Raw genomic sequence first — 25,341 nt, forward strand, 5'->3', positions numbered from 1 at the left:
GTTCAACTCGGTTGTGTGCGGAGCAACTCATCCCTTTAACAGCAATGGGAATTGTCGGAGGGCCGCGATCCTACATAAACGAAAGTTCAAAGTAAAGTGATACTTTACTTCCCATTGCCATCTGCCAATAACATTATTTTAAAAAGTTGGGTGTATGTATCTGGATGATTTGGGCAACGATGCTTAGGAAGGCATCAGAGTAAACTTTCTAGTATCGCCTTAGATGTGTATGTGTCACCGAGCGCCCAGACATTATTTAAAACTTTATTATGCGAAGAGTCGGATTAACAAACCGTGAAATGTGGTGGTTGGGGTGTGACCCCAGAAAGGACACACACACACACACACACTAACTAATGCACTTAAATTTCTCAAGTAATGCTTCCATATAATCTGTAGCAGGAAGCATTGCTTTTTAAAGGGGGCGGGGAAGAGACAGAGACACAGACACAGACAGACTGCTCTTTTCACGCTGTATTACATTTGTAGAAATATGTTAACATCCCTCAATACGAAGGAACTTGGTCCCCAAAGAAAGAGAACAAGGAAGATTGGGGTTGGGTAGGTGTGAGGAGGGGAACCGTGAATTCCAGAGACGGAATCTGCCCAAAGTGGCTATTCGTTGTCTTTCATATGTGTGTGTGGAAGGGGGGGGCACGGGGGGCAAAACCCTCAGTTGGCCCAGCATGGGTGTGCGTGGTGTTTTTGTTTTCATTTTGCAAAGACATGCGTTTATGCATTTATGTTGCGCTTCGCAAAGACGCGGGACTCGGCTCCAGGTAAGAACGATCTTAACTTTTTCTTTCTTTCTTTGGGATGGTCAGGGGAAAAAAGCAAGCACCCATAAACACAAAGCAACAGACTGGAGAGAGGAAAAAAGTAAACTTGGAGTAGATCACAGCAGCACCTTTTCAAACACCCCACCTCCCCCAGCAATCATGTAGAATTTCGGTTTATTTCCAATTCTCTGCTACGCTTACTTTGGAATTACATTTAAAAGATAAGTTTTGGCAGCCAGGAAACCTAAGAGTGTAAGAGTTTCCCCCAATTCGCACAAATACCACAAACCTAGTTTCAGCCGAAGTGCTTATTACCCAAGTCAGTTTAAGGGTGCCGTTCTCCAGAAGTCATCTGCGAGGAAGTCCCACTGAAACTAGTGGTGTACATGTGGTTATGTTCTAGGAGTCCACCCCAACTGCCGAAATCCAGCTCCTCGGACTGAACTGGGTTGCCGTGCGCTGTACGTCAACCATGGATATGTTTATTTATTAGAATTAATCTGTGCGAACGCGTTACTGTTGTTATTCAAATACCAGCGCTGCAATCCACAATCTATTTAAAGTCCTGCTCTAGCTAATTGGACTGTTCCGGAGTGAATTGTTAATTGCGGCCAATATCCATTCATAGATTTACAACCCCAATATTAAGCATGTTGGTTTGGAAATAAATCCCATTGATTTCAGTGTCATTCGCTTCCGGGTAAGCCTGCTGCTAGGCCCGGCGATCCTAAGTAAGTTTTGACGGGATTAAAAGAAAAACAAAAAATATTTTACAGTAAATATCCCCAAAGGTAAGCTCCACAGATTTCAGCATCACTCGTTTCTAAAACGATCACATTCCTGATTTTAAAGGCTTGGCATGATTATTTGGGAGCAAGTCTCATGACAGTAACGAAAGTTTACTCCAAGTAGACCCACTGAAATTAAAGGACCCCGCTTAGTCATGTTCATTCAATTCAATGGGTCTACTCTGAGTAAAATTTAGTTGCATACCATCCAGAACATCATTCTATAGGTAGTACGCTCCGGACCCAGCTGTAATAAACGAAACAACACACAATTTGCCCAACACAAAATGTGGAAGGGTAAACGTGGTTTTCTTGCAGCGTTTCTCCCCTTCCAAACTTCCTGACCTCTTCCTCTCAATCGGGAACTGCTGCCAAATGCCAAGGCATAAACTTTCTGGCACAGTTAGTTCGTTGCCTTTTTGCTGAGTATAAATATCCGTTACAGGGCCTTAGAAAAGCAGAACGGGCAGGTGGTGGGGGTGGTGGAATCAAGTCAGATTAGGGGGGCCGATAAAGCAGCAGAAACGTCCCCCTTTCTCTCGATTCACACGACAGAATCAGATGTTTTGAATTAAGATGTTTTGGGGAAACTCCTACCATGTCAGCATGCAAGCGAGGCTCTGTCCTGTTTTGGAAGAACACCCAAGGGGCACACATAGATCCAGATTCGGAACAGACTTCGGAGGAAAGAAGCCGCACAGTATTAAAATGGAACTTAGTTCCATGAAAGCGGCAAAGGAGAGTCTAGGCTCACTAGAAAAGGAAGTTCCACTCAACACAATGAGGGCACACTCCCAGGTAAGTGGAGAGAGGACTGCAGCCTTTCTGATGCTCTAATGGTTTTGCTTCGGAGCACATGTGCTGAGAATCCCTTGGAAGGGTGGATCAGAGCAAAGGTCCATCTGGGCCAGCTCTCCAGAGTGCCATTTACAGAGGCCGGGGAGCATTTGCCTTCCCCGGGCCCTAATTTCAGGCTACGTGTGATAATTTCTCAGGAGCACTGTATATCTCCGAAGACAGATAGGTAGACACACACTCTCTCTCTCAACAAATACTCTTCAAATGCAGTCTTGGGTTGTTGTTGCTTTGTCTTGCTTTTTTGCAGTTTAATCTTGAGCATATAGGAAAGCAGGTCTTTGAACTTTGCTATGCTTCCTGTCCCGCATTTGAAGTTTGCCTCCATTAACATAAAATGGTGTCCTTCCTTGCTCCCTGTTTCCAACAGTGGTCAGCTAGATGCCCCTCTCAGGTAGTGATATAGTGGATCGCCAGACTCATTCCTCCTCTGAGCCATTCTTACGCGATCTCAGCAACAATGTTAGCAATAAAGTCCCAACCCAACAGTTAAAGTCCTACCAAAATTATCCTGGAAGGCCCAGGAGAAGTGTTTAACACAGAGGTCACGAATCCGGCTGGAAAATTATCTGGTTGAACTGGTTCGGATATCTGGTTGAACTGTTCGGGAAACTGTGCAAGAGCACGATTCAGATGCTACTTGCACCAGAGGTCTACTTCCTAGATGACCTGTGTTTTCATACGAGACAATTAAAAGTGCCTTTGAGTTCTCCGTACCATATGTGGGTGTTGTTAGCGCAGAAGAAGAAAAACGAATGTACGTAGCTAGAGTTTACAATCTCATTCTAGACTAATTCTAGAGTAACTCGACTGAACCTCAAAAGACACCGTTCCAGAAGACCTTAGTGTCACGCGTGGCGAAACCCTTCAGCTACTGTTAATATAACCTGTTTAAGCTTCTGCTTGCATCGTTTAGACACCGTGCAAAAAAGCGCACAGCTTCGACCTTCTGCTGCGTCACCGCCAATAGCCCCAATGGATCTTACTTCTCACGTAAGTGTGAGAACGACATTGTGTCATTCGTTTCCCTTCACTTTCGTTTAGGTCTGTCGACATACCCAATATCTATAGACCACAGGTAATCCGAAACTCCCGAAATTAAAGCATTCTGGTCTCATCAGGGTTCAAATTGTCTTAAAGCTAAGTACTTCTGCCTAACTGCATTGAGAACTTTTTTTTTACTGGGTGGAAAACTTCTGCCTATGATTTTCACCCCCACTCGGATATATTCTACTGTTGCGTAGATTGCCGGCCAATTGTAAACAGATTTGTTGGAAATAAGCGCTATTTATATCAAAGGAAATTAATCCAATTTCCTAACGCATCCCCCTGAATGGTAACATACTGGGCACAATCCACTAGGAAATCCTATTCTACAAGCCATATTGAAGCTGAAGCACACATTTAGGTGGCAATCCTATACACACACTTACCCCAGACTAAGCCCACCTTAATACAGTTGCTGTTGCTGTTGCTGTTGCTGTTGCTGTTACTACTACTCCTACTCCTACCACCTCGCCTTTCTCCCAAAACCGAGACTCAAAGCGGCTAGGAGCTTACATTGTCAATAGGTAGGGCTGGCGCAGGAAAACTTCTTTTATTAAGAAGTACACCCAATAGTTTTAACTTAATTCCATGTTTACGTAACAAGTGGAGCGGTGTCGGGGCGCAAATGTGTCTCTTGGATACTTGCTGTGAACTGGAAGTCCTGCCCTAAAATCGTAGTTTTGTGAGGAATACCATTGTTTACACGCAGAGAAGGGAAAAGCAGCCTGCACATGTTCAGAGTCCCTCTATCTCTCGTGGTTAGGTTGCGTGAATGGAGTGCCAGTTAATGCTTATGTAGCTAAATAAGTGTTTGTTAGAAGAATAGATTATAGGGCTAAACTCTCCCTGATCCAGAATAAATCCTGGTTTAGGATGGGATGGTTTATGATAGCAAAAGGAAGTGATAGCCTGAGGTAAGGGGCAAAACTTCTGTTTGTATGAACAGTAATGCTAATTAATACCGGAGGATCGTACAGAAAAGGAAAATAATTAAGTATGAAACACCTGAATAAAGAGGAATGGACATTTCTGGCAGCCCAAAACTGTTTGTATGAGAGGCTGGCTAATTTTAAGTGATATTGGGTGGGTGAGGACTGCAGATATTTTTCCATGCGGAGGAGTCGGGGTTTCTTATTCAACTGGTGCCTTCAGTCTGCAACTCTGGATGTTTATTATTCTTATTTGAGTCTTTTAAATATTTTAAGACTTAAGGTTGCAGCAGATTACTACAGATGTAAAAGCGTTGAAGGTTTATATCATATCATTGCCGTAAAATTAAAGAACAAGACTTCACGTTTGATGGTTGTTCTCTTTAAAAGTTCATCAAAGTCGACTTTCAAAACCATATATATATATATACAATGGCCTAGGTACGAAAACGTTCGTTTTGGTTGCAAAATCGAAATCCACTCGGAAAATTCTCCTACACAAGCTTGACTGCGATGAACGAAACCTGTACAAATGTAGTGCCCTTGTGCCCTTCTCTTTACTTTTTTTGTGGAAGTAGCGGCGGTCTTACGCAGGAGACCTTCCTATTCCTTAAAAACTAAACAACCCCACCCCCGTGTTTCCATACAAATGGTTCGAAATTCAATTCTCTCCTTTTAAGAAGCAAAGTGTGGCAAAGTCCAGATAAATTGTATCATTTGTAAAATAGTCAAAATATTTAGTAGTGATGCTGGGCTGCCCCAAAGCTCTGCGTACGGTGGGAGAAGGAAGAAGAAGTCGGGGCTGACATCTGAAGCATCATATATACTTACTCAGAAGTAAGTTCCACGGAAACGGGGTCCAGAGTTGGGGGGTAATTTATTGAGGAGCAGCAAAGGGGAAACCTGAAGTAGCTTTGTACATTGCTCATTTAGTTTAGAGGGGAGCTTTTCTGGATTAGCCCTTCCTGGCCGACAAAAGGTAAAAAAGCAGACAAGCAGGAGGATCTATCTACGTATCCCGCCGGGAAATCGTCCTTTATCAAACTTCCCTGAAATGAAGGCAGCCGGCAAGAGTGCTGTAGTGCCATGCTTGCGCAGGAGATCTTCCCGACAGATTTTACCCACGGGGTGGGGGGGGGTGGGAGGTCCCTTGATAAAACTGAGCTAACAAAAGACTCCCATAAAGTTAAGGGGAATGACTGGAATACTTGAAAGGAGCACTTCCGGCGTACGAGGAAATGGACTGTATTGCCTGCCAAAGATCCTGCCACAATAAAGGAGCAAGCCCTTTAAGCGCTCTTCCTGTCTTTATGGTGGGGATCTCTGTAAACGAGACAGATACACAGATTGCAGATCTTTGCCAATTGGGTGTTTCCAATGTACGGTTATCTTAGTTACCGAGAAAGAGGACGGGGAGGGGGGGAAAGATCTGAGTTGTGTGGCGGCGAGTGGAGGGAAATGAGGAACTTGGAAATGTTCTCCGGTGTGGGAAAGAAGGAAGCAAGAGGGAGGCGGGGTGGGGGAAGAGAGATTGCTTGGGTTTTAAGCATAATCGCAGATGTGCAGGTGATTATTTTTTTTTCATGCCCCAGATTATGAAAATCAAAAGAAGGGAGCCTAAAACGTTTGGAATCACTTATGCCCTCAATCCGGTTTCAACCCAAGAGCCCTTGATTAAAAGCATGGTCTCCTCCTCCTCCCCGGAGCAAGAGGGTCGTTCTCCTGCGCAAGCCACGCCTTGGAGAAGTGATGAGCCCCCATTCACTTCAACGAGGCTTGCGCAGGAGCAGGGGTGCCAAATGGAGTATTCGGGGGGGGCAGGTAAACCCGCATAATCGATCGCATGACATGGTGCACACTATTTGATTGGCAATGCCCATCAACTTTTTTTGGGGGTCCCCTCGGCTCGTAGGAGTTGGCTGCTATGCGCAGGAGAACTTCCCGCTAGATTGATTCGCCTTCCTCTCTCAGCGCATCGACGCCCAAGTTTCTAGGGTCCTCTGCGCTTCTGCTTGACTGCTGCTGAGCTGGAAATTGCCAGAGACTTCCTTTTTAGCCTCTCTCTCTCTCTCTCTCCCGCGAATTCACTGCCGTGCGAGAGACATTTTTAATTAACAGGCCCTAGTGCGCACTCACAAACCACAGTAAAATGCTTTGCAACTTCATCTGGCGTAAATCTAGAGCGAGGCCGGGGGTGGAGCTTCACAGCGGCCTTGTTTGCTTCCAAGATTTGCCGCGCGGCCTTCCGCTGCGCCGTAAATCCGGCGCTAGGCCTCTCTCGCGGCCTCCCCGTCCCCCCTGGACAGTTGGCGCGGCGCTTTGTAGGCCGAGAACGGCTGTCACCGGAAACCGTCAGAATTATCTCCCCCCCCCAACACACAGAGCAAGCAAGCGAAATAATAATAATAAAAAATAATAAGTCGAGGCGAATAAACTGGAGTAAATCAGGTAGTTTTATGTTCTTGTGTGTTAAAAACGAATTCCCAACAACGTGAAACTACCTAATTCACCAAGCAGTTCTAGTTCATTCCTGTGTGTGTGTCAAAGGCTAACGAGGCTCCAGGAAAAGCCCTCAGAGCGGCCATTTTGTTGGGCCTCACATAGGCGCGGGCGCTGGCTTACTCGCTCTCTCCCGCCTTAATAGGAAAGCGTTGCTAGGGAACAAACGCCACAAAAGGACTCTATTCAAAAGCCAAATTAAAAAACAAAACAAAAAACACAACACCCCACCATTTCCCGAAAACTACTATTCAAATTCTTTCCTGTGCGTGGTGTGTTAAAACGGATCTGTCCTGCAGGACTTTACAAAGCGGAGGGCAAACGCACCAGGGGGAGACACTAAAAATGCCGTTGACTTTGAAAAACAGCACGCTATTTTCGGGTCCTAAAGTTAAAAGGGGAGGGAGAGGGAGTCAGCGAAAAGTGTTTTTATATAGAGTTCAGACAGAGAGTGGATTTGGCAGTTTAAGAAACGGGTTGGGGGGGGAATAGGGTTCCTTTCCAGAACGCGCATGTAATACAGTTCGAACTACAACGAACTACACAATCAGAACACAACTCAGGAAAGTTCACCTGCACAAGCCCCATTGAAACGAAGGAGATCCGAGTAAGAACCGTGGGCGTAGCAAAGGGCAGGGGCAGCTCCCCCCATCATTAAAAAAATCAATAAAAATACATGGCTAACTGAGGTTCTTCCCACCCCAACAAAAGGCATGCCCCCCCCTAACAAAAATTCTGGCTGCGCCCATGGTAAGAACAACTTGGATTCTGCCTTTGCTCTATTTTTTTAGGCTGCTATCCTAACCTCACTTACCTGGGAGTAAACCCCATTTAATTCAATAGGGCTTAAGTCTCTGAAAACTTAAACACTGTACTCATCTGTAGCCTTTTCTTCCTAGGAACAATTCCTTGACAAGTATTTTTAAAAGGTTACCAGTATTAAAATGTTGATTGCATTTGAAATACCGACTAAAAAACAACCCCACCCTGCCCTCTTCCCTTAAAGGGACTTGCTCAGGAAAAAGCCCAGTGAACTCACAAAATGCTCACCCTTTGAATTTCTTTGGGAGTGAAAGCAGGGAAGGAGAGAGGCAGGCAGTTGCTGGCATTTAAACTTGCCCTATCTGAATGTTGTGATACTGTGATATAGGAGGCCCTGCTCTTTAATCATGAGGTTGCGAGGGGAGGTGGTGGTCACTTGCTGGGGGAGAAAGCACTCTGCACCTGCTCAGAGGCATTTTTCTTTTATTGTTAATTCATACTCCCCCCGCCCTTTGAAATGAAAGCAATAATCAGGACTGAGCCCTGACTACCTCTTGGTTAAATAAGGATTCTAGGTGCAGGTCTCTCTCATACATACCCTATCAGAGGGATGAGGATTCATGCTTAGATGTTCCAACAAAGGCAAATTATATTGTGATTATGCATTAAATCCCTGCCATTGCCACCTATGATATGAATTTCTGTAGTCTGAGGATATCATACTCTCTCCCATTTACTCTTTATCTATTTAGAACATTAAATCTCCCCTTTCTGCCATTATGGAACCCAAAGCAGGAAAGTAGAACACTACCTATCCAGGTCCTGTCTAGACCCAGATCTTTTTAGCTCCAGCACTTAGGTCCAGGGTAAAAGAAGTGGGGTGTTTTTTATTATTAAACAATGCAGCAGGTTACTGAGTATGAAAACCCAAGCCACAGTAAATTACCCCATTGGGTCAGATTTTTTTTCTTGCTCAAATTCCCATGGAAGTTCCTTCAAAAGCATTTACAACTCCCATTCTTCTCAATGGTCTCACCTTTACACATAATAACTTCTCATTGAATATCATCTGGGTTATTTATGATGCCAACTGGACTGTGTGCCTTTTTACTGCCTCAGGCTAAAAAAAATTCTTGTGTTATGTGGGTGTGCATGTGTGTGCTCCTATGATACCTTTCATTTCAGCCTGACGAAGAGTCCTGTGAAACTGAAAAGCTTGCCTGTCTATATTAGCCTAAAATGATGTAATTCTTTCTGCATCGAACCTTTTGAGTTATGTTGACAAATTCAATAACACTATTCTAAGAGTGGCAGCCAGAGACATATTTATACCTGTAGAATACATCAAACATACAATTTTGCTACAGGATCAAGTTTAGCAGCATGATTATAGCCCTGTTATTTTGGAAGGCGTGAATGCTGAGTCGGACTGGCTTCCCTGGGGTTTTAGACTGGGATATTACTTGGTACAGAAAGCTAATTCACATTCATGCTTATCAGAAGCATTACAGATTTCCTGTCACCTCAGGTTATCATCTACACAAAGCTTCTCAGTGGAATCAGTTCTTACATTCAACAGTTCTCATCAAGGGTTGAGATATCCACACATCTACATGCATGTGTGAACTCCCCCCTCCCTAATGACACATTTAACAGGAAGATAGGGAAATAACTCCGTATACTTACTTGGAGTGAGTTCCTTTAAAATTAATTGGAATTGCAGCCCCATTGAATGTTTAGGATAGAGGAGCCACATTAAGACTGGCTTCCAAATACTGCTGAGGAAATATTGGTTGAATTTTTTTGATGCATAACTGCATAGTCATTAAATTAATAATTTAAATTAATAATTCTCCTCACAACATTTGATTTTTGCCCCCCAAGGCAAAATAATGCTTTTAAAGAAAGCATAGGGTTAGTTAACCTGTGGCCCGCCAGATGTTGCTGGACTATAGCTCCCATCAGCCCCAGCCAGCATGGCTAATAGCTAGGGATGATGGAATTTGTAGTCCAGTAACACCTGGAGGTCCACACCTGGCATAAAGCAATGTCTATAACAAGCCTGCACTATTTTTAAAAATTGGCTGTCCTAAATACACTTAGCAGAAAGCAAGTTCCATTGAACTAAGTAGAACTTACATCTGAGTAGATGGGTTTGGGACTGTCCTGCAGGCCTCTGAACAACTACTAGTAACAGTCCAAAAGATGCCTATGTGTTCACAGAGAGAAGATTAAAAATATATATTTCATTAATTCAAATTATAGTGGGAGATTAAACAAACCTTTTCACCTAAAAGAGAGCTCTGTCAAAGACCCAAGCTTGTTAATTGATCACAACCAGTCAGTTATTCAAAATATTAGCATTTTCATTACAAGCTAACTAGAGGCTTGTCTTAAAGATGCCTATGCTGATACAGACTATATATTTATTGTTGTAATTTATTGCATCTCAGCCCTTGTGAGTCTTCTGTGGAGAAGCTTTCAACCCTGTATCATGGTGCTCTCTTTTAAACATTATTCCATTGCATAACAGATCCCTGGAGCCAAAATAGTAAACAAAGGAAATGATGCAGTTGCCCCTTTGAAGAATTTGAAGTCAGTTCTCCACTGAATGTCCATGTTGAAATGTCAAGATAAACATCACAATTATGGGGAGGGGGCTAGGGTATAGAAAACAAAAGAGATATAATGCCTAGGCAAATATAACACTTTTAAATAATGGGCTTTTGTTGTCTGCACAAGTGCTAACTGGCCAACCTTAAAATTTTCGCAGCAAGACTTTCACTACTTTCAGGTGGGATTCAATTACATTCCAGCAAATTCAGGTTGTACAGTTACAATTGACTGGGAGGGCTTGCACAACAAACCCACTTCACAAAAAATCAGATTTTTTTTTCCATAAGGAAAGTAAACACACTGAAATGTGTGGGATAAACATTTGGTTTTTGCAACATCATCTCATCTCTCTGTGAGCAAATAAAAACAAATGCTTATTAAATAGCCAGTGTCATTGAATATCTCTGCAAACAAATCAGGCTCAATAAACAGGTAATCTGGAAATGCCCATAGGCCCATTGACCTTACTATATATCTCCCTGTAGGACTGATTGGTGAAGGAATAAAAAGCAACAGTATAGTAAATGGGGGCGGGGGGAGTCAGTGGAGCAAGGCCAGTCTGATCATGGACTAGAGACAGTGAATTCTGAATGCAATTTTGGGCAGCAAAGATTGCAGAGTTTCTGAATCCAAAAATAAAAATAAAAATCTGTGCTTATCATTATCATATAATTCTGAAATGCACATGGCTGTGTGGGTATACCACAGCTGGGAAACCTGTGGCCCTTGCATAATTTCAGAAGCCCTTTATAAGCTATCAGTTCAGACTGGGAGTGGCCACCGAGACCATATAACACCGGTCTTGAAAGACCTACAATGGCTCCCAGTACGTTTCCGGGCACAATTAAAAGTGTTGGTGCTGACCTTTAAAGCCCTAAACGGCCTCGGTCCAGTATATGTGAAGGAGCGTCTCCACCCCCATCGTTCTGCCCGGACACTGAGGTCCAGCACCGAGGGCCTTCTGGCGGTTCCCTCACTGAGAGAAGTCAAGATACAGGGAACCAGGCAGAGGGCCTTCTCAGTAGTGGCGCCCTCCCTGTGGAACGCCCTCCCACCAGATGTCAAAGAGAACCACAACTACCAGGCTTTTAGAAGACATCTGAAGGCAGCCCTGTTTAGAGAAGCTTTTAATGTTTGATGTATTACAGTATTTTAATATTTTTTTGGAAGCCGCCCAGAGTGGCTGGGGAAGCCCAGCCAGATGGGCGGGGTATAAATATATTATTATTATTATTACTATTACTATTACTACTACTACTACTTCTGGGAAGAAGGGTACGTCCTTCCACTCCACAGCCCACAGCAGGGTGGAAGAGACAAGGGGTAGTAGCAAGTGGAATGGACAAAGAGATGACCATGCCCACTTTTGGCTCTGACACACCTATTGCCAGCATGCAGCCCTATCCATCAACATATTACCCCTGAGTGAATGCAGCCCACATAAGAAATAAGGTTACCCACCAACAGGACTGGTGCACCCATGAGGCAAGCTAAGGTGACCACCCGAGGTGGCAGGATCCACAGGGGTGGTAAGTCTTTATCCCCCCCCCTCGTTCCTGTTGTAGATCTTCACCCATCCCTTCTTCCCTGACGGAGGGGGACAGCATTTTGTGGTCAGCCACAGGTGCCAAAATGTCTGCTGTATGCACTCATTAAGTGTATTTGAGAAAGGACTGTAGCTCAGTGGTAGAGCATCTGCTTTGCATGCAGAAGACCCAGCTAGGGCTGAAAAAGATCCCTTGTCTGAAATCCTGAAGAGCTGCTGCCAGCCATTGTAGACAGTACTGAGTTAGATGAACCAAGGGTCTGACTCTGAATAAGGCAGCTTCCTGTGTTCCTATGTAAATAAAAGGTAAAGGGACCCCTGACCATTAGGTCCAGTCATGACCGACTCTGGGGTTGCGGCGCTCATCTCGCTTTATTGGCCAAGGGAGCCGGCGTACAGCTTCCGGGTCATGTGGCCAGCATGACTAAGCCACTTCTGGTGAACCAGAGCAGCGCACAGAAACGCCGTTTACGTTCCCACCGGAGCGGTACCTATTTATCTACTTGTACTTTGACGTACTTTCGAACTGCTAGGTTGGCAGGAGCAGGGACTGAGCAACGGGAGCTCACCCTGTCGCGGGGATTCGAACCACCGACCTTCTGATCGGCAAGCCCTAGGCTCTGTGATTTAACGCACAGTGCCACCCGCGTCCCTTTCCTATGTAAATACATGATGGCTGTTACAACTACTAGAAATTGCCTAAAATTTGAGTCAATCTATCAAGCAATACCAAGCATGGCTATATACACTCAACTACCTCCATATGAGAACGCATGTCACATTATGCAAACCATTATTTATAGTGGACAAATGCAACCTTCCATTGGGTCCCCTGGACTCTTCCTAGGCCACATCACCTCTCCAGGTCACACTCCCCTGTGACCCGGCTCTGCATCCTTCTTGAGTGCTTTTGTCAGGCGAGAATGTGTCCTTGAATTGAAATAATGTTTCTTTGCTTGCTTGGGTGGAGAGAAGCGTATATCTCTGCCTTTTACATGGCTGCAATGAAGCCTAATGTACAAAGGTTCCCATTGCTCCAGCCCACTTTGGATCTGGCCCTACTCACCACTGGTATGTGGCCTCTGGAAGGCTCCTTAGGAGCAAATGCAGCCCTCAGGCTGAAAAAGACTTCCACCTCTGCTTTAATGAATGTCACTACCTGCCACCATAATTTGCCCAGTTATAGCTCATATTCTAACTCATCACATGTGACAACTCTTGCTCTCTTTGAATCCTGACATTCTTTATGGATTGTCCCATTATGGGAATGGAGAACTTCCAGCACCTGCACCTTTGTATGCTATTTCCTTGAGTGCTTGCTTACGTTAAGAACCAGGCTCCATAACATGAGGTTTTTTTAAAGGAGCTATAAACATTCCCATTGGTACGGTATGCAAGTAATCATGACATGCTGTGCTTTGACTATGCCAAACATCATTTTTCTGTTTGTTCTGGGAGTATATTAATCTTTTTGATATTTCCCTGAGTAGATGAAAGAAAAAAACCCCAAGAATTGTCTCATGTACCTTACCTGAAGGCTCACGTAATTTTTAGAGGCCCTGCTTCATGTCGTACTCTTTCAAGAACACCATACAGTGGTACCTTGGGTTACATACGCTTCAGGTTACAGACTCCGCTAACCCGGAAATAGTGCTTCAGGTTAAGAACTTTGCTTCAGGATGAGAACAGAAATCGGGCTCCGGCGGTGCGGCAGCAGCAGGAGGCCCCATTAGCTAAAGTGGTGCTTCAGGTTAAGAACAGTTTCAGGTTAAGTACGGACCTCCGGAACGAATTAAGTACTTAACCTGAGGTACCACTGTACTACTATAAAAGCGGTAGTCAGGGATATATCTGTGCCTGTCAAAAACACACTCATCTTTGGTCACAAATTTAATTTGAACCACGAGATTCTAATTTTGTTATTCTGAAATAAGTAAGTGTGCAGTGGAGCCTCTAATGTAGGTTTTTAAGACGCACCTGGCTCCATCGATTCCAGCAAATTTCACTATTTCAATTGTCTTTAGGAAGACAGGGCAAGTGAGTACTATGTAGCAGATGGCATTCTGCTGATGCTTTTTGTTGCTTTGTTTTTCAAGCTAGCTGCTCATATTCCAATTCCTTTTCATATGCTCGTTGTTGTTTTATATTGTTTTAATTTGAACTGGTTAGCTAGCTTGGCTGCTACTCATCACAGAAAGGGAGGGTAATATGATTTTTAAATAAATATATATATATATAAAATATGTAGAAAGCATGGTTTCTCAAAAACACAACTGAAGCCAGGACATTTCCCATCCATGATCTCACTCATTCCCTATAGAAAAGAGTGTCACATAAACAGCCTCTGAACTCCAGTACTCCAGAAAGGAGAGGTGGTCTAGTTTTGCACCTGCAGCAACCCGAGGCAATCACAGAATCAAAAGACAATGATGTCCAATTACAACTGAGATATTTGGCTGTGTATGTAGGAGCAATCAAGGATTCGTACTATAAAGTATCAGGTGCAGCGTAACACATACATTAATTCATGTATTCTTGTTACACCTGGAAATGTAGACAAAGTCAAGAGCATTTTTGGGAGGTATGGGGACGTCTGCCTATATCCTACAGGGAAATGGTATCAGAATGCATTTTGCTGCTAGTGAGTTTTATACCACCTCTTATATAATTCCCTCTGTTTCTGATGTTCAGATATGGATGTCAGGAGGCTTGGGGTTTTGCAGATGCAGAAAATAATTGCCAGGGGAAAAGAAACATAAAGGGAAACGGTCAAATCAGACCAATGAAGACTGTGCATGCTCAGTAGCCCCAGAATGGTGACCAACCATTGGGCAGAACAAAACAGAAAACTGGAGAGGGGCAGTGAAGTATCATGGAAGAAGGTATGGCTGGCTGGAAAAGTGAACAGGAGCAGACAACAACATTTTGTTGCAGATCTTACTTGTGAATTCATGTAAGGAAACAGTGCTTCCTATTATAGCGGCAAACTGAGCAAATGGTATTGGCAGCATGAACACATGAACACAGGTGCCTTTATGTTGTTGTTAGTGTTTTTGTACACTCTTTCAGAGGAATATTTTAGAAATGCTATAGTACCACTTAATGGATAAAAATAGGATGATTACTATTTATTTCTTTTACATGGTGCCTTTCCTCTGAAGAGTTCAGTGCTGCCTACATACCTTTCCTGCCTCCCATTTTATCCTCATAGCAACCCTGTGAGGTAGATTAGTTTGAGACATAGTGACTGGTCCAAGCCATCCCCTAGGGACCTGAAGCTGGCTTAGCCTAGCAGTTTTGCCACCAAACTGCAGCAATCGTTTCTCTCTATCATCACCCTGGTTCAAATGCTGCAGGTGCTGTCTGGCCTAAGTCCTAGTCCAACTCTCTTACCACTGCCTCACACTGGTTTTCAGAATAGGAAACTGCTACGGCAATAATCAGTAATTATGCCCCTGGCAGGCTCTCAATCCTACCCACTTCTGGGAGTCAACACTATGACAAGTGCAGAATGTTTGTGTTTAAATTCCCATTATACCCTCCCACTACTGGAGGTATAAGCCTCCCATGAACCAGAGTGGCTAAAGCTATTGCTAATAACTGTTGTTGTTTTTAGTGTGTATGCAAGGAAGCACAAGTCAGCAACACTAGTGCAACACTGCCAGCATTCTAAGTTTTGTTGAAAAAAATTCTCCTGTGCATGAGGATTTGACCCCTAGAGCCACAACAGCTGAACTTGACCTCCCTCTTAATTCCACCTAGAAATTATTTTGTGAGAATTCTGATTTGGTGTTAGTCACTGAATATTTAATATGCAATGTCAGCATTTGACATCCAACAATATATCATACTTTGATTTCATTAATTCATACTTCACAGTATGGGACTGTATTTATTACGATTCCTGTTACTATTATTTTATTTATTTATACCTCACCTTTTCCCCTGATGAGACTCAATCTTTAAAATACAATTAAACACTGATATAATTATTTGAATAGTTTCCATGCAATGGTGTTTAGCATTTGACAGCTGTTGTTTGTACGAAGAGTGGACTGCATATTAACTTACTAAAAAGGGCGCAATGAAACCAGTCCATAGCAATGACATTATAAACAGAGCTGGTACTATAGCAGGATAACAACATAATATGGAACTTTAATTTTGCACATTAAATAGAACCATTTTTACTTCCTTGTCTAAACTCTAAAGAACTTTGATACTCTAAGAGGGTTTGGGCTGGAGAGCTTTCTTAAGTCTAATACGTGTGACTTCAGAGGTATCCTATTATTATTATTATTATTAATAATAATAATACCCCACCCATCTGGCTGGGTTTCCCCAGCCACTTTGGCTGGCTTACAATATATCTAAAAACATAATAAAAACATCCATCCTTAGAAACTTCCCTAAACAGGGCTGCCACATACTTTAGGCAGCCTTGGAGGGAGCCAGAGCTAAGTTATAGACATGGGTTATTCTGGGATTTTTCAAGAAGTATTAAGAGAGAAAGGGATCACACCTTGCCATCTTATAACAATGACCTACATATCTGTAATTAAGTGGAAGGGCTTCAGGGTCAAGGAGCATGATCTGCAGGCCCTCAAACCTAGCACTATTCTTCCTAAAATGTAACCACAGCTTTTGAATAGATGGGGATGAGTGGTACTTTGACACACAGTCAGGAATGATCTCATACTACAGCTAAGCCCCAAGATGTCAAGGTTTCCACAAGCCCCAGCTCATTCAGTGACACCTACTCATGAGAAAATGAACTTAGTTAAAAGCATAACTTCTCAGGTATACCCTATGGAAATCTACATATTTCCATAGAAACTACATATTACAAGCTGAAAATGAATATTTACATATGTACTTGGGAGGATTCCCCGCCCCCCGTGTGCTTTAAAAAATATTGATTAATTGATTACCCCTTCCCTTTTCTTGAAAGGTAATACTTTTATAAGCAGTTGCTTGCTTCCTGACCGTATTATGAAGGCTGTGATCCTGTATTTGTAATAATAATAATAATAATAATAATAATAATAATAATAATAATTTATTTATACCCCGCCCATCTGGCTGTGGGCGGCTTCCAAAAAAATATTAAAATACTATAATACATCAAACATTAAAAGCTTCCCTAAACAGGGCTGCCTTCAGATGTCTTCTAAAAGTCTGGTAGTTGTTGTTCTCCTTGACATCTGGTGGGAGGGCGTTCCACAGGGAAGGCGCCACTACCGAGAAGGCCCTCTCCCTGGTTCCCTGTAACTTGTTAGCCTGTGTGTAAGCTCTGTTGAACTGAACAGGACTTTATTCTGAGCAGACATGCATAGGCTTGCACCGATAAAGCAGCTGTGTTTAGGCCGCACTATACAGCGAGAAAAAAGATGCTGGTTTTGTGTATGTGATGTGGGTCCTTTAAGATTGCCTCCGCTCCTTAGCTGGAAGGGTGGGATATGCTGCAAATAGGTGGCACTTATAGGTTTTAAAGTTAAATAAAATTACTGTACGACTTCCATTTCAGAGAAGATTTCAGTGGGTAATTATAGCAGAGTTAATGCACTATACTTTGTTTTTTAAAAATACACCCCACTGCAGAACATTAAAAAAAAAAATTAGGTGGGCGTATTGTTTAACAAGGAAATAAAGCATAATTTTGGAGGAGGAGGTGGAGGGTAAAATTGTAACACCCATGGCAACGAGATGCATAAAAATGAATGAGTGTTTCCTTAGTATTATCGCCACCTCCAGCTCAATTTCCTTTTTCTCTGGCTATATTCGAGGCTTGCAGACTGAAGCCATTTAACAAACGCGTAAGTCTCCGGGAAGCCAACGAGTTTATAATCGCTGCCCACTTATCATTTGATGTCATACTGACATACGTGTCCTAATGATAACTGAGATGTTAATTCAGGAGGCTGACCTCTAGCCTTCGACCAGTTGTTTCTTCCGATTGTCTGTAAAGCCAGAGTCCTGGTTAACCCTTCAGGTGGCCTCTAGGCGGAGCTGTTTCGTCAAATTCATATCTGGGTTTTTTAAGAATTAAAAAGAATTAATTTTTACAGAGACGTGGTTCAGTTATACGTTGCTCTATCATTTCATTCCCGTCAGTCGCATGAACTGGATATAAGAATTTAAACTATTTTAAGGGGGCGGAAAAGGAAAGGGAATGTTCTTTACGCATGAAAAAGTAGTACTGTACTGTACTGGTAGTAAAACAGGGATTGCCCCATCTTTTTATTACTGTATAAGGTATTTGAAACGGTGCTACGAATATTGTTTTAAAAACCAGAGGAGGGTGAGTGGATGGATCAAACCACTGACGTGTGGGGTGTGTGTGTGGATGCTGGGTTTTATTTCAAATGCCTAGGATCGGGGTGTGAAAGCGCAATCTTATACCTGTGGACTCAGAAATAAGACTCACTGAGGTAAAAAAAAAACAGTATTAAGTATGCATGAGATTGCAACCTAGTCATTTTTATCTAAGCTCCCTGTTTTTATACTTAGCGCTTTTTCTTGTGCTTCTTTCGAGCTGAATTGGGAGAGGGTCTGTTTTTTTTCGCTTGCAAAATTCCTGTTAACCCCCCTAGATGCAGGAGAACTAAACGCGATTCAAAATTAAACGTGAGTGAGAAAGAGGCCGGAAAGAGGAACATATTTTGGGAGAGTGACCTGGGACAATAGAAATCTCTTTCAAAATTGTTCATCAGAATCAACTGCAAGGCTAATTCAGCTCCCTAATAAAAAACGAAGGGGAAAAATACTGAATTGCTCTTTTCAAAAGCAGCCTCTGAGAAGTCAGCGTATTCACAGTACAAAAACTGTTTTTCTGGTTCAGACCTAATTTGGCACACTGTCGCCAGCAGCGACCAGCCACAAGATATGGCAACGCAGACATTAAATTTAAACTAAGCAAGTTTGTAGTTCGGTTCCATTTATTAACGGGAATGTATACTCTTCCTTCGCCCCATTGTTACTCCAGAGCCGCCACCCCCGCTCCACCGCCGAAACCGGGCTGACTTCTGCGCATAGGAATGCACTGGCAGGCTCAAATTCTATGCCCGATTACATGGAAGAAAGACCCATTCCAAGGCAGCCTGACTTCTGAGTAAAAATGCGCAGGACTGTGAGGCTGCAATCCTATGTAAGCCCCCCTGAACACACACCTCCCTTGGAATGAAGTATTTCAGCTGAATTCCATTTTAAAGTAATGTAATGTATTTTTTTTTTAGTTTGGGGTTAGGGTGCCCAAATAGAAAGAAAGCAAGATTAGGAATGGCTAAATCGGTAATCTGAACCCTACTTACAAGTAAGCCCTGTTAAGTTCAGTGAGGCTGGCTCCCAGGTGAGTGCACGTGCATAGGATTGCACTGTGAAAATAGATAGCATTGCTTAGGAAGACGTGATGGAGACAAGGGAGTTATCATAATGTTTTATCGATGATTGATAATGCGCCACGGCTGTTCCTGGAGTTGTACTTCACTAAGGGCAACGCTAAGTTTTACCTCCCGAAAAGTCTGACGAATGTAGCATTTTAGAGAAGACTGCAAGGGCAGGAAGCTGTGGTTGTGCATGGCTAGGAAACGCAGCCCACCACAACGATGCCCATGTGAGCATCATGCGCATCCAAGCTCTTTGAAAAACCATTCTGATCTCAAAGAAATCGAACTCTTCCACTGAGGACCACGGGTGTCAGAAGTGCTTAGCTTTGCCCGGATCACGCCTGAGAGTTGCAGTCCCGTGATATGTGTTGTTCAGGTAACTCCAACTGAACTCTTACCATTGGGAAAATATTCATAGGATTAGATTTTCATAGCACAACCGGTCTTCAGTTGGCGGGTCGCGACTGCTGCGTCCCAGCTTGACCTACTAAACTGGGTTTGAACAACACCATTACCACAAAAGAAATACGCGGTTAACATAATTAAAAATAAAGAAAGAAAGAAGGCGGCCTCCAAATACCTGCTTGGGCCAAATGTGGATATCAGTTCTGAAAAGATTAAGAACTCTAATCCAAAGGTCATTTAAAGTTAAGGTATTTTAAACATGCAGTTATTTATTTATTTATTTTAAAGAGCATGATTGAGTTAGATTACAACTATGCAAACGTTGAAGCCTGTTATTACTCCTGCTTAGAGGAGTCATTAGACACTAGATCATAAACTATACTCCTCTTCGAACGGGAATAATGCTTTCCCGTCAGCTGCTATAAATGCTCAAAACAGAACTTTTAGCCGATCGATCCACGAAAACATTTCATTCAACACGTGTCAAGGTTTTGCAAAGACCAACCCTTTAAAGCAGAGGAAATTATACGTCAACCAAAGTTCACGGCGGTGCTGCGTCTCTTGGGGTTTTGTTTTGTTTTTTAAAACTACCCTCTTAAATTGGTTTCCGCATATGCTTCGGAGTTAGTGATTCGAGCAATTAAGCCTTTCTTTAATTAGCACGAGTGGGGCTGTTTGGATTTTTTCTTGAGCAAAATGGTTAAGGGCAAAACCTTATCTTTAAAAAAGAAACGTCGTTTAACAGCAGGTAGAGAATAAGCAAGATCGCTTCTTTGAATGTCCCACCCCCCTCCATTTGCCATAAATTGGCAAAACGTTTTCCAGAGACCCGTTGGACGAAGCCAATGAGCTCTCCATATGTACGGGCGCATTTTAAACTTTTCTAAATTGGATTTTTTTTTTAAAGGAAAAGAAAGGATGGCTGAGTCACAAATAGCTTCGAGGAGCCTTAGCGGAAGAACTTATTTCCAGTCTGTTTAGGTCTCCAGAGGACTTATTTTCCGAGGGTTTTTTTTGTTTTGTTTTTCGCCAGCGGAGCAGAACCGCAGCGCATTCTAAGGTTATTTCAGGTTTGTTAATGTTCGCAATAATACCGGTGAGTAAAGATCTTCGTTTGGAGAGCCTAATGCCCACAAGGGAAGACAGATTATAAGAAACGAACAAGTTTAATTCCTGCAGATTCGAGGTCGGGGAACACATTACGATTCCTCTAAGCTGACACACAAACCTGGGTGATGTACATTAGTAATGAACAGCAAACTTACACATTTCTCTTCATGGGGAGTAAGTTGAGGGGGGGGTATTCTTGGATTCAGTCAAGATCAAAGGTTGTTGGCGTCATTAACGACAGCCTCTAGCGCAGGAGGTTTTGTAAAACGCGGGTCATTTCAGTCACTTGAAAGGCTTTTCATTTGAAACTTGCCTTTTAAACAATGCAAGAGCACGATCCGGCCAAAAAGTTAAGCATTAAAAGAGAGAGTGAAAGAGATTTCCAGAGGAGAATTAAGCCTGGAGCTTAAATCGCCCTCGAGGTAATTCCCTGAGCTCACAGGTGTCTAACTTCGGCAGGCGAGTCCTCCAGGTTTTCAGCTTCTGAAATGCCACTTTATATTCTCAGATGTGGTAGCTGTTGCTTTTCAATCGCTTACAATCTATCTTGCTCTTTCCCCACCACTTCTCTTTATTTCTTTGGTCATGTTTACGGGAGGAAAAGCGGGTGGGGAAAGCAGAACCCGCTGGAAGAAAGGGCCTAAGCGAAGGAGCCGAAAGAGAAATCTAAACCGAAGCAGACGGACCGTAGGTATGGTGCAATTTTGTTTCTCCCCCCTCGCCCTAGAATAACCCTCCGTCTTCTATCCTGCCTGCTCCTATCTCACGTTCTTTCTCTTTGCCTGCAGTCTCTGGCTTTATGGAGCCAAGAAGCGAAAGGTTTGGTGCAGACCGATTCAAGGCATGTTTATTCTGATTAAAAACAGACAAATCGCCCCCTAAATCCAATGATGCTTATTTCTAAGTTGAGTGTGAATAGGATTGCAGCTCAACTCTTTCCTAGAGAGCGTGTGCCTCGCCTCTTTTTCTCCGAAGCTAAAGGGATCCTATTCATCCGCTTTAATTCACCATTCCCCCCTTCTCAATCCCCTATTTCTTCTGCCTGTGGAACTTCCGACTGGAGAAGCAAGCTGGACCTAAATTAGACTGCAATCCTATACACGGTTACTTAGGAATTACTGCCATTGAACTCAGTGAGACTTATTTTAGAGATCATGGGCATAGGGCCTTGCTGTAAAAAAATAAAAAAATAGATCCTGTCCCATACGCTAAGAATCGGGCTGTCGGGGTTCCCAGGCAAAAATAAGCAATGGACTGGCCTGTTCCGTTGCAATATCCCTGTGGATTTAAGGCTAAGAGACGCATTTGCATGCCAACGGATAGGGCAGGAGATAATAGGAAGAAATTAGGCACGTAAATCTTTAGCAACCAATTCTTTATATGGAAAGCCCTTAGTAAACTGGGTCTGTAAGGTTTATATAGATAAAAGGAAGGAAATATGTTTTTTTAAAAGAGGAAACGCTTTGCATTCCCACTACTTCAAAACAGCCCCTCTCTATATATAAACACGCACACCCCTTGCAAGGAAAGAGATAGTACGTCCCAAATGCAATTCCAAGTTAACGCTTTCTTATTGGCTCTACTTGTGCAGGAAAATTCCATTTAATGGCGCCCAGGAGCGGGAGAAATGTCTCCCTCTCAATCGCGCGTGCACCAATTAGGAATTCTCTTTGATGTTGAACTGCTCCATTCCGACGTCGGCGTACACTTGGGCCTTGGGCGATCGCTGCGCCCCTCCACGGGAAGGTCGTCCTTCACTTGAGCTTGGGTAGGATCAATGCCTTTCCCTTGGTCGCTTGGTTTTCCATTTGACCTCAGCCACGGGTAGGAAAGCAACTTATTAAGTGACAGCTTATTCCCACCCCCCTTCTTTAATATTTCAGAATCATTTCGGTTTTTGTCATTACAATAGTTCTGCTACTTAAAGAATAAGAGGTGTGCTGGGTTGACGTGCCGTACCTTTCCTTTATTAATTTCGAAACGTATTTTAGTGTCTGTTCATGCCTTCCTTCTCCCTGAGAGACTGTTCCCTTATAGCGAGGGGCGAGAAAGAAATCTCAGCTCCACAATTTTCCTTTAAAGTTAGGAGCAATGTGGCGATTTAAAAAGAACAACATGAGTGGAAAGGGGCTGTTTGGGGAGGCACAGACGCGTAAAGACGCACAGGTGCTCCGTACCCCCCAACAAGTGCAAAACTACCATGCTCCTAACCGGATTGCTGCAAGGCATTAGGGCTGAGCTTGCGCAGGAGAACTCCCCACCCCACCCCCGCCTTCCGCGCTAGGGCCTTTGTGATTCGCTCATTAGCAATACAGATATGTTGTTGTCGTTTTTAAAAGCATATCCTGCAACCCGGCGCTGGGTTTTTAAATCAAACTTGGGATGCCACCATGAATTCGGTTGCTGTTCTTTTCTGTCGCAGCTGACTGTGGTGACTCTTCTCTCCACCCCCGCTCCCCAGTTCTTTAAAGTTCCCGCAATTAATTCTTAATCTCATCTCACTCCTATCATCAGCGTAATCACGCCCCAACATTTTGGGATTCAGTTGACCTATGTGTGAATTTTTAACTCCCTAACGTTGAGGTCCAGGTTCACAACGCCATCTTCCCCCTCCAACCACTTGTTACAATCCGATGGGATTTAACTTGAACCAGGAAAATATTTTCCCCAGCGCATTCGTTTCCTTTCATTTCCCTTCCGCCCCATACATCTTTTTCTTTTAAATTTAATGATTCTGATTTTAACAGGATCGAGGCATAGGAGGAATATTTTAAAGTACTGCATTTATTATTATTATTATTATTATTATTATTATTATTATTATTATTATTTTATTATTAGCTTAGGAAACACTTTACAAGATTTTGTCATGCTTCCCTCTCCCAAATAATAGCCCTCTGCTTTCTCCTCCCCGCCAACCTCAGCGCAATTGACCCACCTGGTGAAGTTTTGTCTCTTTTAGATAGATCTAAAGACGAAGCTTTCTGCAATAAAATTTTCTCCTCCGCTTCCTCCCCTGCTTCTCCTTTGCTCTCCCCTGGTCCATAGTTAGGTTTCAATAGGATAGACACCTCGTACTCTCTTTTGTCCACGAAGGCAGGAGGAGAAGGTGAAGGACTCCCGCGGTGTAGAGTCCCGTTGGCGGCGGCGGCGGAAGTTAATTCTTCGCAAGGTGACGGCGGAGGAAAGATGCCCAAAGACGGCTGTGGAAGGGAATTGGCCGCGAAGGCTGGCTGCGGAGGACCGCCTTGGCGGACGGAGAAAGGCGGTTCTTTCATCCCCAGCCCGGGGAGAGGAGGAACTTCTGGCTGCAGAGGGGTCGGAGGAAATTTCTCGGCCTCAAATTCCAAGCAAGAGGATTCCTGGTCTTTTCTCCTCGAAGCGTACAAGCAAGACGAGCTGATCTTCGGAGGGAGGAACTCATGGTGGGGATGGTGACCTCTCCAACCTGGATGGTGGGAAGGAGGTGGAAGGAACCGCAGTCCGGACTGGTGGCTGTTCATGCCTCTTCCCCCATAGAACCACTGTCCACTGCTCCCTCCTCGCCTCAAGCCAACCCAAATTGCAGTGTGAGGCTTTGGCAAGGAGAGTGTATATATGGGGTTCTGAAACCCACCTATTATCCTATAGGGTGTGCGGGTTTACAGGAAAGTTGCGAAGATAACACCCTCCAGGCAGGAGCTTGGCGAAAAAAATGATGGAATATACCGAGCCACTGTGTGTGCGTGTGCGAGAGAGAGAGAATGTTTAAGGGAAAAGGTCTCGAGCAATGGACTTATCTGTTAGAAAATGCGTCCGCCGAGCCACTTCCGGCGGGCTAGCCAATCCCAGATGGACATGGCTTCTACGGACATCCCCTGGTGTCAATTTTAATGGCAAACTTTACTGGTTTGCGGAGGGACTCATCTTTTTTTTTTAAAGGAACGAAAGAAAATCTTCGGCGCAGACATCTGTAGCTACAAATCCATTCACTTCACGCCACTCCCTCCTCCCCCCACCCACTCCTCCGAAATAAAATCCGTCTGCGACAAAGGGGAAGATGAGAATTGGAAAGCCCTTTGAACCCTGAAAAAGCAAACGATAATAATAATGCTAATGATTTGTGCGCGTCTGCCGATTTACAGTCTTCTTGCTTGTGCCTCTTTGCAGTGTCTTACTCACTGCTGCGCCTCGCTACGGAGAAAAGGCCGGATTTATTTTTATTTTTTTACAATATTCGGGAGGAGAGCCTAGCTGGAATCGCTGGGCCCGCTCTGCCTCCATACTTGAAAAAACTTAGGGCACGTCAATCTCATGCACAAACACACCAAATTTCTGCTTTTAACTAACGATAAACCGGCACCCCCGGCTAAAATATTGGCTTACAATAAACTGTGTTCCCTGGAAAATTTGAAAGCCACTTTCTTATAATGTACTGCGCCATCATATGGCTATGTATTCATATACAAACAAGAGAATATATACGAATGCAGTAGGTCATCAGGCGTGAAGCACTATGGATGTGAGTGTGCATGTTTGCAGCCAGTTAGATCTAAATTCATCCCATACATATTGCAAAAACTACATATTGTTGTATGGTTTTGTGTTTTTTTAAAATAAAGGCAGTCGCCCAGTTCTGTC

General features: G+C 43.5%; 1 protein-coding gene and 1 long non-coding RNA gene across 4 annotated transcripts in view; one reads left to right on the forward strand and one right to left on the reverse strand.

Annotated features, from left to right (window-relative positions):
• Nucleotides 1–25,341, reverse strand: part of HOXB9 (homeobox B9) — a 37,553-nt gene extending 12,212 nt beyond the window's left edge. The window contains exon 1 of one of the 2 annotated variants that reach the window (XM_083583503.1): nt 23,660–25,341. In XM_083583503.1, coding sequence (XP_083439629.1) covers nt 23,660–24,224 — 565 coding nt within the window. In that variant the 5' untranslated portion in view covers nt 24,225–25,341. The remainder of the gene's footprint in view (nt 1–23,659) is intronic. The other variant, XM_083583501.1, reaches the window with a different exon arrangement.
• LOC310748187 lies at nt 409–23,937 on the forward strand. Of its 2 annotated transcripts, XR_014541174.1 has the most exons (5): nt 409–779; nt 18,807–18,968; nt 20,519–21,412; nt 22,313–22,545; nt 23,818–23,937. It is a non-coding gene; the product is annotated as an uncharacterized lncRNA (long non-coding RNA). The 2 variants fall into 2 exon arrangements; XR_014541175.1 differs by lacking the exons at nt 409–779; nt 18,807–18,968 and having other exon boundaries at nt 19,702–21,412.

Source organism: Podarcis filfolensis (assembly GCF_964270895.1).
Source record: "Podarcis filfolensis genome assembly, chromosome: 13".
Taxonomy (NCBI): Eukaryota; Metazoa; Chordata; class Lepidosauria; order Squamata; family Lacertidae; genus Podarcis; species Podarcis filfolensis.